The sequence below is a fragment of the Phascolarctos cinereus genome, unplaced genomic scaffold (assembly GCF_003287225.1).
Source record: "Phascolarctos cinereus isolate Bilbo 61053 unplaced genomic scaffold, phaCin_HiC Scaffold_1;HRSCAF=81, whole genome shotgun sequence".
In the NCBI taxonomy this organism is placed as follows: domain Eukaryota; kingdom Metazoa; phylum Chordata; class Mammalia; order Diprotodontia; family Phascolarctidae; genus Phascolarctos; species Phascolarctos cinereus.
This window is the reverse complement of record NW_027555514.1, coordinates 263,313,020-263,329,250: the sequence shown is the minus strand read 5'-3', so window position 1 is coordinate 263,329,250 and position 16,231 is coordinate 263,313,020. Positions and strand designations below refer to the sequence as shown.

At 41.0% G+C, this 16,231-nt stretch overlaps 1 protein-coding gene across 2 annotated transcripts in view; it reads right to left on the bottom strand.

Annotated features, from left to right (window-relative positions):
• PLXNC1 (plexin C1) overlaps positions 1–16,231 on the bottom strand; it is a 229,315-nt gene that overhangs the window by 95,730 nt on the left and 117,354 nt on the right. For both annotated transcript variants that reach the window (XM_021006436.2, XM_021006435.2), the window contains exons 13-15: positions 5,695–5,898; positions 5,073–5,255; positions 3,187–3,289 (exon numbers count right to left, since the gene is read on the bottom strand). In XM_021006436.2, coding sequence (XP_020862095.1) covers positions 3,187–3,289; positions 5,073–5,255; positions 5,695–5,898 — 490 coding nt within the window. The remainder of the gene's footprint in view (positions 1–3,186; positions 3,290–5,072; positions 5,256–5,694; positions 5,899–16,231) is intronic.

Genomic DNA, 16,231 nt, shown 5'->3' with positions numbered 1-16,231 from the left:
GGCATGCTCTCCATAGTATCATGTGGCTTCTCTAAAATCAAGAATAGGCTAATTAAATCTCCTGATGGCAACAAGTTATGCAGAGTTGCCAGAATGGGATTCAAATTTTTAAAAGGACCTTGATAAGTGGGGAAACAGATGGAGATAAGCCTGATGAAGATTAATTGTCAGTCTTTGCACAGGTTACTTTGGAAACATAAATAATCTTCATAAATGTGACACAGGAAAAGAAGAGATATTCATGAGTTGGAGAGAGAAGGGGATGAGGACAATGAATCACAAAGTAGATATGAATTAGAATATAGCTGGCATCAAATAGGGAAGCCTAGCAATAGAAATGAAGAAAGAGAGAGAGAGAGAAAGAGAGAGAGGGAGGGAGAGGGAGGGAGAGAAGGAGGGACGGAGGGAGGGATGGAGGAAGGAAGGGAGGAAGTAAGGAAGGAAGAAAAGAAGGAAGGAAGGAGGAAGGAAAGAAGAAGGAAGGAAGGAGAAAGAAGGAAAGAAAGGAGAGAGAAGGAAAGAAAAGAAAGGAGCAAAAGAAAAAAGGAAAAGAAAGAATTTGTAATAAAAATGGAATTATGGAACTAGAATATAAGCTCTTTGAGGGCAGGGACTGTTCTTGCTTTTTCTTGGTATCACCCAAGTTTAGCACAGTGCCTGACATATAGAAAGCTCTTAATAAATGCTTGGTGATTTCATTGACTGATTGATCGTTAATTGAATTGAGCATTCAAGAGTTAATTCTACTTATTCCAACATTGATCTACTTTCAGTTAGAATACTGTTCCAGGCTTTAGATGCCATGTAGATAAGGGATATGGAAAACTTGGAGAGAGCCAAAGATAAATTTTTGTAAGGAAATAATAATAATCCCTGGTATCTACAACTTGGGAGGAGGCCTGTAAACACACCAGGTGGGTCCCTTGATGGAGGAGATACTGAATAGCAACAAGAGTCAGACAGGATGGGAAGGCACTGCCATCCATCCATAGTGCTCTGCAGACATATTTGTTGAATGAATGTACTGGAGAAGGAAATACCTATACCAAGGCGATCATAGACCCAACCAAGCATTAAAACACATGGCTTATAGTTTCTTCAACACTTTCACACATCCATTATCTCTTTCCATGCTAACAACCTCCCTAGGAGATAGGCAGGGCAGGTGTTTTAAACCCCACACAAAATGGACTCAGGTGATTTAGTCTAGAAGAGATATGGATGATGGCCTGGAAAGAAATGCATTAATTCCATGGACAGGAATCATACAGGTTGAGGAAGTGTGGGCATGTTACTATCTGTATCAGTGGAGGCACATTTATCCCAGTTTGTCCGAAACCTGGGCAAGAGTGAAGAAATTAATAACATCCACCTGAAAGTGTGAACTGGGGCCCACCTAGCACAGCTACCTGTTTTAAGTGCTCAGAATGTAAGGAAATGCTCACACTCTTAATCATTAAGAAATGCTTAATTTATTAATGAAATCTTGGCTCCCCTGATCATTATGTGTCTGACCTGGGCAAGTCACACCATGACCACTCTGGGATTTGTCTACAAAAGCAGGAAGTCCACTTAGGTGACCCTGGAGTCCAAGCTGTGGAGAGAGTGCTGGGTTTCAAGTTGAAGTCCTTAGTTCAAATCCCAGCCTATCTATGTGTGATCTTGGCAAAGTTACCTCATCTCTCCAGGCCTCAGTTTCTCTAAAATGAGGAATTTGGACTGCATGGCTTCCGGTTAGAGATGTGTGATCCCTCTGCCCCTAAATTCTATGATTCTCCTTTTTGTGGTTGTGGCTGTGCCTGTCTAAGCACCTATCCCCATACCTTGCACAAAACAGATGCTTTATCAATATTTGTTGGACTGGATCGGAATGAGAAGTGAGACATGAAATTGACAGGGAGTAGATGTCTCTTTCAATGGAAGGCAAGAGGAAACAGACACATCCTCTTCTAGATAATAAATAAATGCTCTCCATTAAAGTCAGAGGATCAAATACTCTGAAGTGGAAGGGACCTTAGAAAACATTGAATCCAATCTTTCTATCTTATAGACAGGGCCACTGAAAGTGGCTTGTTCAAAGTTATATAGGTAGTAAGTGACAGACCCAAGCTGCAGGCCCACTCTACCATGTTACTGTCCTCTGAAGGAGAGGACCATGGGTTCTTGAAGATTATGCCAGAAAAGCCCCTGGCAGGCCCTGCATATACTGGGTAGATAATCTCTGAAGGATTTAGAGAAAGACATAGACAAAAAGCACACAGAAGGGAGAAACGTGGGAGATTGAGAGACATTGACTGATATCATGATCAAACCCAATAAAATCATGGCTCCATCAAACAATCAGTGTTGGTTAAATAGGAGATGTATCAAGATAAATTCCTGGAAAGTTCAAGCACAAGAAGGCAATTTAAAAAAATGTCCCCTCCCCAAATCCTGAGCAACAGTCTTCATAACTCTGTTTTGGTTTTTTTTAGCTATGAAACATTTTTAGAAAATGTTCACAAGACACTGGTCTATCTGTTTTTATTTGCAAATGTTTTTAAATTGGTGATCATAGGATCATAGCTTTAGAGCTGGGAGGGACCACAGAGGTCACTGAGCCCAAAACTATCATTTTATAAATGAGGAAACTGAAGTCTGGAGAAATAATGACTTGGGCAAGGTCATACGGATAGTAATTGATGGAGGCAGGATCTGAATCCAGGTTCCCGGACTACAGAGCCCATGCTCTCTTTACTGGAACACTTGGCCTATTATCTGGGAGTTCTCCATATCAACAAAATTACATGTCTAGTCCCTCTCTATAATCTATTCACTTTCTTCAGAGAACCCTAAAGAAAAGGCTATTCCTACAACCTGATCAACACTTTAGTAATAAAACAGAGAACAAAAAAAATATATTTTTATATCTACAATGGGTTTTACACACACACACACACACACACACAGCCCAGCATTTCTTCCTTTCTTTCTTTTTTGCAAACAATTATGTAGTACAAGATACATACAAGATAAACTGGAGAGAAACAACATAGGGAAAGGAACTGGCATGAAAGGGGATCAGGAAAGGCATCTTGTAAGATAGCATTTTAACTGAGACTTGAAAGAAGCCTGGGAACTCTGGGGGAAGAGCTCAGGAGGGAGAGAATTCCAGAATTTCTTTCAATAAATAAAGTTGTCACTTACCAAAAATGACAGTTACCAAGAGAACTGGAAGGACGATGAGAAAATACCAAGTAGACGGGACAGACTCCTGTTCAACATAGAGTTCCAAGTTTCCCAATTTGACCTAATACAACAAAAGATGACATTAGCCTAGGAAGAGGTGAGTACCATATTTATGTTCATGGACTATGACATCATAGGCAGCCTTTAATATACCAATGACGAATGGGAGGTCAGGATCCTAAGATCTAGTTCTAGATCCTCCATTGGCCTTAAACAAGGGTTCAATGAAGAGATGGGCTAGGTGAACTTCAAAGTCCCCTCCAGCTCTAAAATCCTGATTCTACAAGGTAGAATTTATAAAGTGAAACCCCATAAAAAATGAGCCTGATTTTTCCATTGGCTTACATGAGAATAAAACATATAAGTTCTCATTCCTAGTACTCTTAAAAAACTCATTGCTATTGCCAGCCCTCCACCTCCAACTACAGTAGCACACTCTTAGCTCTAAGAAGGGAAAGAGTAAATGGAAGGGAATAAGTATTTATCAATGCCTATGACGCGTTGGGCATTATGCTAAGTCATTTATAGCATTGTGCTATATCAAATTACAAATAGATGATCTCATTTCCTCTAATTTATCTCATTAGAATAAAAATGGCATTTATAACCCTTAACAAACTGGTCCTAACCTCCTTTATAGGCTTATTAGTTATTACTCCCCTTAATGGATCTCACAGGGTAGTAAGACTGGACTTCTTACATTTTTTCATACATGGCAGTCCATCTCTCATCTCCACAACTTTCCACTGGCTGTCCGCTATGCCTAGAGTGCATTCCCTTCTCATCTCTGTCTCTAAGAACCTTGAGTTTCCTTTAAAGCTCAGCTCAAATGCATCCTTATACATGAAGCATTTCTTGGTCCCTCTAACAACTAGTGGCTTCTCCCCAAAATGATCTTACACGAGATATTCCAAAAGTCTTAGTGCAGCCTCAAGCTTTGATAAGCTTCTGTGTTTTGTACACACTTTTATAAATATGTGCCATCTCCCCCCAGAGAGACTCTTATCTTTTTACCCCTCAAACCCAGCACTGTACCTGGTGCTCAATGAATGTTTGCTGATTGATTGCTTGAGCTTCCTTTGGGGCTGATACCAGCATTTAATCCAATGATCTCAAATCACTTAAAAAAACTTTTTGACAACTACTGACCAGGGCTAAGCTCCCTGTGATAGGAAATTCTGGTAAGTCTGTGATAATTTGCAGGCTTCTTTCCTGCATCTTGCCTCATTTTCATATAAAACCCCAAAATAGTATTGAAGGATGTCTTGGAAAAGACAAGCAAGCAAAATCCAAAGCAATTCTGATCACAGCAGCTAAAGGAAACCATCGATCTGAACAATATTCGACTCAAGGTGTCCTGGAAACACATCCCTTTTGCTTTGTCCAAGGACTACTCTTGCCAAGTTTGGGAGAGTCTGCAATGTCTGGATACAGCTTTTGTTCCCAGACACCAAGATACAAATGTATAGGGAGAACAAAAGCCATCAAAGCTCATTAGTTTTGTATATAATGGCGAGCTCAGAATTTGATACTTTAACAGGCTCATGTGAGGGGAATCTGGCAGCTGCATGGGTTTGCAGAGGCTTTTTAAAAAATATTCTATATTTAAAGGGAAAATCTAAAAACCTTCAAGTCACTTCCTCTTTCTGGGACTCAGTTTCCTCATCTGCAAAATGATGACATTGAACTAGCTGATTTCCATGATCCCTTCCAACCCTCAAATAATGATCCTAGGATCCATGTAGGATGCCAATTTGGCTTTTCACCCACCAGACTTGGCAGTCTTGATGGGGAGAAGGGAAAAGAGGGGGCATAAGTCAAACGAGCGTGTCATGCTGACTTACCAGGACTTTCTTAGGTGATGCAAAGACGTTATTGTCAACTGGCATTATAAATTTGCAAAGGATGGTGGTGAGATCTTGACCCCTGGTAATATTTTCAAAGCTGCAGTTTCTCTGATCATTTTCGCCATAGAAAAGAGTCATCTCAATGTCTTGCTTGGAAATGTTGAAGTTGTCATTTTCTTTCTGCCAGGAAAAATAGGAAAACAAGAAAAAAAAATTGATTCCAGCTCTGTTACTTACTGTGATTAAGAAGGCAGTGTGGTGGTGTGGAAATTTTCCCAGCTTCGGAGGCAGAGGATTTGGGTTCACATCCTGTGTCTGACCTTTAATACCTGTGTGACCTTAGGCAGAACGCTTAATATTCCTGAGCCTCACTTTCCCAATTTGTACAATGAATGTGTTGGACTGAATGGCCTTTGAGTGCCCTTCCAGTTCTAGACTTCACCCCTTTAGGCCTCAGTTTCCCAATCTGTACGATGAGGGTGTTGGACTGGATGGCCTTTGAGCTTCCTTCCAGCTCCAAATTTATGACCTCGTGATGCATGGAAGACAAAACACATAAAAACAACAGCCTAATTCATACGAAGTGTCTGTTCCCCACCTGCACACAAAACAAGCTTACTTGGATTTTTACTTCCAATTCTTGAACCCCCAAAAAGTCTACGCGATAGCCGATAAATCGGGGGTCATCGAGATACTGCAGAGTTTTGCAGTCTAGGAGAACATCCTGTACTTTCATTTTCACATTAACATTTGGACGGCCTTTTGAAGCCTTTAAATTGGGAGCCAAAAAGTTGCACTGTGTTTCCGTACAATATTCAGGGACCTGGAAGGAAAAAACAAACCAGAAACCAAACAACTTGGTAAGTTCACTGAATTGGTGATACGGTCAAAGCACTTTGAGATGATGGCATACCCCTGTAGTGAGAAGTAACATGGCATCAACTGGTTGGAGAGAAGGGCCAGAGGGGAAGGTTAAACCAGTTGAGAAGTGTCCAGAGTGTATCAAACATGGGGCCCAGGCCCGAATCTGATTAAAACGTCAGTGAGAAATAGTGAACAAAATCAGTAAAAATACAACAAAACATAGCTAATACCTCATTTTAAAACTAAGTCAATGAGCCACCCATGTGCACACAGATCAGTGTGCCCCTTCCCTTCCCCACTTTTTGACTTTGACACCACTGGGCCAAAAAACGCTAAAAATCCTTAAAGCCCAGATGCAATAGGTGGTGAAATCAAAGCCAATGTGAAAACAGTAGGGATGGATTGACAGCAGGAGACACCTGGCTCGCTTGGCAGTTAAAGCACCCTCAGTGACTCCTCTGAGAAGCTTCAGCAGAGGTCGTTAACCACAACAGAGAGAAAGGCTGTTTAGGGGAGGAAGAGCCTAACAGTAAAAGGGAGAAAGCTTTCTTCAAGGCTGAAGAGAATGGAAAGCAAATTGGAAACTAGATAGAAGGCACACAGCACATTTTACAGCCTCTGCATGATCTGGTTTGTGGAGAACTGTGTTTTATGTAAAACTACCACCCTCAAATACTGGCACTTCAAAGTATGCAGATAAAAAAGTAGACCATCTTGGTGGGTGATGAGATAATTCTCTCTCTTTTTATTCTTCCTTCCTTCCTTCCTTCCTTCCTTCCTTCCTTCCTTCCTTCCTTCCTTCCTTCCTTCCTACCTTCCTCCTTTTCTTTCTTTCTCTCTTCCTTTTTTCTTCCTTCCCTCCTTTTTTCTTTCTTACTTACTTACTCTCACTTTCATCTTTCCTCTCTTTCTTTCCTTCTTTCCTTCCTTCCTTCCTTCCTTCCTTCCTTCCTTCCTTCCTTCCTTCCTTCCTTCCTTCCTTCCTTCCTTCCTTCCTTCCTTCCTTCCTTTCTCTCTTTCTTTCTGCTTTTCAATATATTTTAACATTTTTAAAAATGTTGAGATTTCCCTCCCTCAATCCTTAACCCTAGCCACTGAAAAGGCAAGCAATTCATGATATCAATTATACATGTGAAGTATTACCAAGAATTATGTCAATATTAGCAACGCAGTGTGGGGGAAAGCAAGTAAAACAAAGTGAAAAAAGTATGCTTCAATCTGCGCTCTGAGTTAATCAGTTCATGAGAGATTTTTAAAATAAGAACATACAACAAGAAGAAAGGCTATGATTTCAGCAGTATAGGAACTCCTGGTGTGAAAACTTCTACCAACTTGAATTGCAACCTGCTTATGTCTTTGTGCAATGATTCTCAAAGTGGGGTTCAGGGAGCTGATCCTTTGAGGAAGTCCAAGAAGTCAAAACCCATTTTCAGAAGAAACTTAGATGCTTTAATTTTGAATATGGTAAATATCAATAAATATAGCCTGCTTAAGCAAAAGCTTTTTTAGGGAATGTCCTCAATAATAAAAGTGTAAATAATAAAAGGGATCCCAAGATCATAAAGTTGGAAAACCAGTGACTTAGCAGATAGGTTAAGGGATATGCCCAAATTCACTCAGATAACAAATGTCAGAGGCAGGTCCTCTGACTCCAGTCACTGTGCTTTCCACTATACTACAATGGAGCTGCCTGAGATCAGATGACTTTGATGTCAAACCCTGAGCCATGCCCACTAAATCAGTCTCCGCCATTATCAAATAAGACAAAAGTGGACAAAGAATGAAGCCTGCCAACTTTCTCTTCAAAGCATCTCTACCAGTGAAAGGAGAGGAAGGATGAGTCAAATGTGGAGAGCTGGTGATGAGTGAGCAGACTCTGAGTAAAGGAAGTAGGAGAAGCAGTACCCAAACAAAAGAGAGGAAGGAATTTGAAGGCATGACCACTAATTTACTAGCTTACGATGAGGGGAAACTGGAGAGGTTTTGTGATTTCTTTCCAATATGGAGAGAAAATGCACAAATACACCCACAGGAGGGCCACCAAGATGGTGCAATATCTACCCGAAGTGACTAGAGCTCCCAAGTGGAGTCTAGACCTCTGTCTATTGATCTCTAGCATAACCTATGGCAATGAACATTTCATACTTCTGTAAAATAGTTCCATCAGTCATGAAATGGCTACTCCTCTCTAATTTCTTCTAATTTCAACATATGGGTTGAATTTGCAATTCTATCATTAATTCCTCTTATAGGAATGCCATTTGGCTGAATGCATATGTATGCACAGATATGATGGCATTTTACTAGCTGATATTTGTCAAAAATGTTTTTAATGGGGAAAATAAAAAAAGAATAAAAAAAACAGTGGAAAGAACTGAGATTATTTTAACCTTGACAGTCAGTCAATAAGCATTTATTAAGCACCCACTAGGTGCCAGGCACTACGCTAAGCACTGGGGATCCAAAGAGAGGCAAGAGACAGTCCCTGCTGTCGATCGAGGAGCTCACAGTCTAATGTGACAGATAACAAGCAAAAATATGTACAAAAAAAAAAGCTATGGATGGGGTAAAAAAGAAGTAATTAACAGAAGGAAGGCATGAGAATTAAGAGGGATTATGAAAGGCTTCCTGTAGAAGGTGGGGTTTTATCTGGGACCTGACAGACTCAGAGAAGAAGACTTGGGGTGGGGGGTAGAGGTATTGTTCAATATCCTTCTTCAAGTCTATCAAAGGTTGGGTTTTCTGTTTTTGATTTTTTTTTGTTTTAATGGGAAAGAGGGATGAGATGGGGGGTTCTGCTTGGCCCCAGAAGGCTGAAGTAGATGCAGTAGGGTAAAAGTTAACAAGGAGACAGTTTCCAGCTCTACACTATGAAAAAATTCCTAACACAGCTTACAAAGAGAAAAATGGGCATATGACCTTGGTGAATGATCTTACTCAAGTCACTTCATTTTTCTTGGCTTTGGTTTCTTCCTCTACGAAATGGGGGTGTAAGGGATGGACTAGACGGGCATTAGGAGTTCCTTGTAGGCGAATTCCTCAAGCAGAGACTGGCCAAATCAATTACAATAGTGCAGTACAGCAGACAAACTAGGTTGGGTCCATGACCACCAAAGTCCCTTCCAAGGCTGGGGTTCTATGACTCACTGGGTACAGCAGATCAGCAAAGTCAATGGCAAGAGAGAATGGAAAGGCTGAGTCAGGGCTGACTTTGCAAGGACAAATGGGGTTATCTTGGAAAGTTGACTGTGCCAAAAAAGAATTTTGTTTCTCTCTTTTGGAGAAAAGTAGCTAGGTTTTGTTGGGCAAGTATTTTTTTTTAAAAAACTGATTTCCACCAGCTGTAACAAAGTTTAGTAGTTGTTTATTTCTCAAGCTAAAAGCATCACTTCCTGAGTACCCAGAATAGCCAATGATTTGCGCTAGCCTACGTACAGACTGTATTTGGAAAATACAGCTCTTATCCCTGAGCAACTTCAAGTCTTTCTCTCATAAACATTTGTAAATGTTTTACTGATCTCTTTTGCTGTTATCTAACAGTTATTTCTTTTTTAAAATATATTACTTTATCCCCAGTTACATGGAAAGACAATTTTAAAATTTAATATTTTACATTTTATTTTTTCCCAATTACAAATAAAAACAATTTAACGTTCTTTTTTCAAATCAAAGACAATTTTTAACATTTAAAAAAAAATTGAGTTCCAAATTCTCTCTCTCTCTCTCTCTCTCCTTCTCTTCCACTCTTCCCGAGACAGTAAGCAATTTGATATAGGTTATACATTGGCAGTTATTTCTAGAAATACTATCCTCTTCATTTCCTTGCTTCCCTCCCAGGACTGGACTCTCTCCTAGGAAAATGGAAGTTCCTTGAGGGCAGGGACTATTTTACTTTATCTTTGTATGTCTGGTACTTAGCACAATAGCTAGCACACAGTAGGCACTTAGCAAATGCTTGTAGCTACATTTTTTAATTGAACAATTCATCAATAACTCTAAAAGTGACACAACCTGACTATATATAATAAAATGCATGTGTGTATATATATATATGTAAAATGCATATGTATATACACACATATACAAATATGCACACATACACACATACACACACAGTATTTTGCCCTAATAATCTTCCACCTTTCTGCTGCTGTTCCCATGCTGGCTGCAAGATTTGTGAACTTGGTCAAGTCAAAAAGCATTTATAAGGGTCTGCAGAATAATAACTAACATTTAGCATATATGATATGCTAATATCTATTTAACATAGAGCACCTACTGTGTGCCAGGCACTGTGCTAAGAGCTTCACAAATATCATCTCATTTGATTCTCACCAACAACCCCAAGAAGAAGGTGCTGTTATTAGCTTCATTTTTACAAATGAGGAAACTGAGGCAAATAGGTGAGGTGATTTGTACAGGGTCACACAGCTAGTAAGTATACGAGATTGGATTTGAACTCAGGTCTTCCTGATTCTATGCCCAGCCATCTACTATGCCACCTGAGCTAAGTGCAGCAGATAGAAAGAATGCCTGAAAAACTTTGGTGCACCTGGGTGCAGAACCATTACAATACATTTTCCCTCGTGGAAGCCTCCCCATTGCTGTAGTCCACCTAGAAATGGACTTGGTTGAAGTTTTAAAATCAAAAATGGCACAGCACTGATCTGCATATCTGCTTTCTCGGAACTTGTCTGAATTCCTCTGATGTCAGCTCCTTCCCACCTCCTGGCCCACTCACCGAGGCCTTGGCCCAGGGAGGGCAGTAGTGGACCACGCAAGTCACCTGAGCCTGTAACTGCATTACAGTCTGCACGAGTACAGATTTCACACACTGCCAGCCCGGTAATGGATGTGTTCATAGACGTCACAAGCCCCAGGTAGCTAGAACATGGGGGCAGCCAGGTAGAAAGGACCGCATGACAAACTACTGCCCGTGTGAGACCTGGCAGTCTTATTATACCCAAGGTCTGTATTCCCACCCTCCACCCTACCCCACATTCCTGCTCCCAACTCCCGGGATATTTTAATTCCTGGGAATAATGTTTTCTTTATTTTTTTCATCTCCTAACCTCTGGATATAGCAGTGAACAGCTCAGCTGTACCGATTTTAGCAACAGAGGGACGGGGGTGCAGCAAGCAGGTTAGGAAAGACTGTGTCAGTGACCAAGCAGAAGTCCAAAGGATTGAGGATGAAACACACTATCACCTTCTGGCAGAGAACTGATGTTCAGGATGAAGAATGAAGTTTTTGAACTGGCCAGTGTGGAAACTGGGCAGCTAAGTGGTACACAGGCCTGGAGTCAGGAAGACCTGAGTTCAGATATGATCTTAGACACTTCCTAGCTAGGTGACCCTGGGCAAGTCACTTCACCCTGTTTGCCTCAGTTTCCTCATCTGTAAAATGAGCTGGAGAAAGAAATGGCCAACCACGCCAGGATCTTTGCCCAGAAAACCCCAAAAGGGGCCACAAAGAGTTGGACACGACTGGAGATAACTCAACAACAACGTGGAAACTCGGCTTGCTTGACTATGCATATTTGTTACAAGGGTTTTCTTTTTCTAATGGGAGAGGAAGAGAAGAAAATAGACTTTAGTTGATCAAAATACACTAACTAAAAAGGAAGATCGGCTATTAGGAAACTTGAGTTCCTGTGTGATCTTAAATGAGTTCATGTTCTAAGGCTCTTCTCTAGGCCTCCGGCCCTTGCTCTGTAAAGTGAAGAGGTTGGGCTGGGCAGTTTGCCAAATCCTCTCTACAAATGAACAAAGAGCATTTATTAAGCACTGACTACATGCCAAGAGGCATGCTGTACAGTAGCGATACAAAGACGGTTCCTGCCCTCGGTGAGCTCGTGTTAGGGGCAGATGACACATGGTGAGGATGGTGGCCAGGGAAGGGGGTTTGATGGGAGGAGTCACAGGGATGCAGAGTGGAGTCTACATGGGGAGTCAATCCCTTTCCAAAAGCAATGAGATGGACAGTAGATTACGGTGGAATTGGAATCAGAAGACCTAGGGTCAAAACTAAGCAAAATCTCAGCTCCTGTCATCTCCTGCCCGTGTGGCCCTGGGAAAGGCACGACCTCCCTGGGACTCAGTCTCCTCCTCTGTCAAACACCATGGGGCTGGCCTCAGAGGTCCCTTCCCACTTTAAAGCTGTGATACCACAAGGCCAGGTACATCCACGGCAGCCAGGCAAGTGGTGAGATGGCCTGGGTGGATGGCTAGATAGGATATGAAGCGTGAGCCCAGGATTTCCTAGAAGGGAGCAATGTCTACAACACGGCTAAAACAAAGTCATTCATTTCTAGGCTTGATAAAATTGTTCTAATCTAGTTCAACTCATTCTCTGTATTTCCTAAAGACAACTGGTTCTTCTGAGGTCAAATCTGTTTATACTTTGTTACGGTCAGAAAGGCTTTTAGGAAAAGTGATGGCCCCAGTCTGTGGAGGAAGGCATTTATGTGATTTACAATCCAGGTCCTAATGAACCCTATTTCCCATCACCTGCTGAGCTTACATATTTACTTACTCAGACCACTCAGCCTGTGTCTCCATGACATCCAAACCACCCACCACCTGATTCCATGAAAAAATTAGTCCAACTGGTTGTTAGGCAAACCAATTAATGGTTTGTTCTGATACCGTTCACTGGCTGCTACAGGGTCATAGAGGCATGACTTAAAATCAGAAGGAAAGTTAGGATTAGAAATAGCCCTAAACAGCAACACTGCGTGATGACCAACTTTGGGAGACTTAGCTCCTCTAAGCAATGCAACTATCTAAGACAATTCCAAAGGACTAAAGATGGAAAATGCTACCCACATCCAGAGAAAGAACTATGGAGTCTGAATGCATATGGAAGCATATTGTTTTCTCTCTCTTTTTTTTTTCCTTTCTCATGCTTTTTCCCCTTTGGTTCTGATTCTTCTTTACAACATGACTAATGTGGAAATATGTTTAGCCTATATCAGATCGCATGCCATCTTCGGGAAGGGGCAGGAAGGGGGAAAAATTTAGAATTCAAAATCCTATGAAAGTGAATGTTGAAAACAAAAAATAAATGAACAAACAAATAAATAACTACAAAAGAAAATAAATAGCCCTAAAGGGGCAGCTAGGTGGTGCAGTAGAGAGAGCACCTGTCATGGAGTCAGGAGGACCTGAATTCAAATCTGGCCTCAGATACTTACTAGTTCTGTGACCTTGGGCAAGTCACTTAACCCTGTTTCCAGAAAAGGGGGGAAAAAAAGAACTAGCCCTAAGCAGGACAACATTCCATCATGTGCATCCCAAAGGTAAACCTCCTATTTCTGGGCCCCTGAGTTGAGAGAGATCACATTTGGAGGTAACATCAACTTTTCTCAGTCCTTCCTAATGGGGCTAGGGGTTGGGTTCTGAGTGGTTCTTCAGAATGGAAAAGAGAAGAGAGACTGGGTTAAGTGGATTAGGTTTGGATGCAGAGGACTTGACTTCAAATACAAGCTCTGCCACTTAGTGACCATGTGACCACATCTGTGGGCAGCGCTTTCCTTCTCTGTAAAATGAGACAATTGGATCAGATGACCTTTAAGGTCTATCCACCTCTAAATCTATGAATTGAAATCTTCCCTGACTTAGAAAAAGGCAGAAGAGAAAGGTAAGAATAGAAAGGTCAGGGTTAAGATAAATTCCCTTCACCTGGTGAAGACCTACAAAACGGTGAGGTGAGGAGGTCCCAAAATCGTACACCAAAATGATTCACAATCCTTGAGCTATGTAGCATAGGAGAATGCATTAGACTCTAAAGCCCATGGAAGACAACTGAATGGGTACATGGATGTCACTGGGAAAATGAAGCTGGGATCACAGTGGCTAGGGATGGGAGGGGGTTTCCAGACTTGCAAGACCCAGAGTTAGGAGCTCCCAGAGCTTTCTCCAGATAGCCAATGGGTTTATCAAGCCCTCAGAATCACTGAGCTGGAAGGGGCCTCAGAGGCTGTGTAGACCAGAGATGTCAAAAAACATGGCTCTCTCCGTATGACTAAACAAGATTAAATTGTAATTGGGACATATTTAAGAGAATAACGTGCATAGGAATTCTCTCTATAACGTCCCCAACAAGTGGGTAGCCAGCCTTCACTTGAAGACCTCCTATTCTGGAGAACTCACGGCCTCTCAAGGCAGCCACTGCTTTTGGACAGCTCTAGTTCTCTTTGTATCAAGTCTAAGTCTGCCTCTTGTTCACTTTTGGTCCATTGTCCCTAGCTATGCTCAAAGATAGATAGGAAAAAAATCTAATACCTCTTGTACATGACAGTCTTTCAAACATCATCAATGTCTTCACCAAGGCTAAACGTCCCCAGTTCCTTCACTTGATCTTTATACCAGTTATCATGCTGGTGGCCCTCCTCGACATTCTCCATCGTGGTGGTAATGTACTTCTTAAAATGTAGTCTAACTCTGAGGTACCAGCTCACACCTATCAGATTGGCTAATATAACAGAAAATGAAAATGACAAATTTTGGAGGAGATGCGGAAAAAATGGGACACTAATGCATTGTTGGTGGAGTTGTGAACTGATGCGATCATCCTGGAGAGGAATTAAGAACTATGCCCAAAGGGTATAAACTGTGCATACCCTTTGACCAGTGACATCACTTACTAGGTCTGTATCCCAAAGAGATCAAAGAAAAAGGAAAAGGACCTACATGAACAAAAATATTTATAGTACCTCTTTTTGTGATGGCAAAGAAGTAGAAAATGAGGGGATGTCCATCAACTAGGAAATGGCTGAACAAGTTGTGGTATATGGTTGTTATGGGATACTACTGTGTTATAAGAAATGATGAGCAGGACGGTTTCAGAAAAACCTGGGAAGACTTCTATGAACTGATGCAGAGTGAAATGAGCAGAACCTGGAGAACACAATATACAGTAACAGCAATACTGAATGATGAAGAACTGTGTTGGCTATTATTGGCAATACAATGATCTGAGACAATTCCAAAGGACTTGTGATGAAAAATGCTGCCCAAGTCCAGAGAAAGAATGGATGGAATCTGAATGCTAATTAAACTTTCTTCATTTTTTTCTATTTTTTTTTTTTGGTCTGTGTTCTCTTTTGCAACACGCTAATATGGAAATGTTTTGCATTACTGCACACATATAATCTATATCAAAGTGCTCCTTCTCAAGGACAGGACAGGGAAAAGAGGAAGGGAGGGAGGGAATTTGGAACTGAAATTTTAAAAAAAAGAATGATAAAATGGTTTGTACATGCAATTGAGAAAAAAATTAAAACATTCTTCAAAAACCGTAGTATGTCAACATGACTAATGTAGAAACGTTTTACAAGATTGCTAATGTATAAACTACAGCAGATTGCTCACCATCTCAGGATGAGGGAGGAGAGGTGAGAGGGATAGAATTTAGAACTCAAAACTGAAAAAAATTGACAAATGTCAAAAAATTATTTTTGCACGTAATTAGGGAAAAATAAAATACGATTTTTAAATGTAATGTCTAAGCACAGTATTCCAGTTTGGGTTTGATCAAGGAAGAAAGCTGGATTAAGAAAGAAATAAAAAAAAAAAGGCAGGAAGAGACCAAGTAAAGAATAAAAAGGAGAAGGCATTGAAAAAAGATCGCAGCTGAGTGAGTGGATTTCTTTGGTTCTCGGGATTCTCATCAGTAAGATGGGTATAATAATACTGCCCTTTCCTTTCTCATGGGGGTGCTGAGGACTGAATGGAGAAAGAAATCTTTGAGCACACAAAATGCTGTACTGGGCAAATGCAGACTGATATCATTTTAGACTATCCCATGACGTGCCATTCCACACACAAAATGTAAAATTATTTAATCATCAATCATCTGTGATTTCGTCAGTGTGGGAATACACTATGTATCGGGCAGGGAGGCAAATCTATAATTCATTAGATGAAAAGGAGGCAGCAGGAACGGTGGAAGAGCTCCGGCTCTGCAACCAGAGGATCTGGGTTAAAAACCTGCCTCTTTGCCTTCCTGTGGGCGAGACCTTGGGTAAGTCCCTTCCTTTCCTTGAGCCAAAGTTCCTGCATCTGTCAATGAGAGGGTTTTACTAGATGATCTTCACTCTCTATCTTAACAAATTGCTTGAGACTCAGCTGGATTAAGTGATTTCTCCAGGATGACACAGCATAAGAGGTGCTATCTAAACAAAGGACTTTCTCACTCCAAATCCAACACTTTCTTCACTATGTCACACTGACTCAATTAAAAAAATAATAATTAAGCACATAGAATGGCAGATAAAGACCTTGTGTCA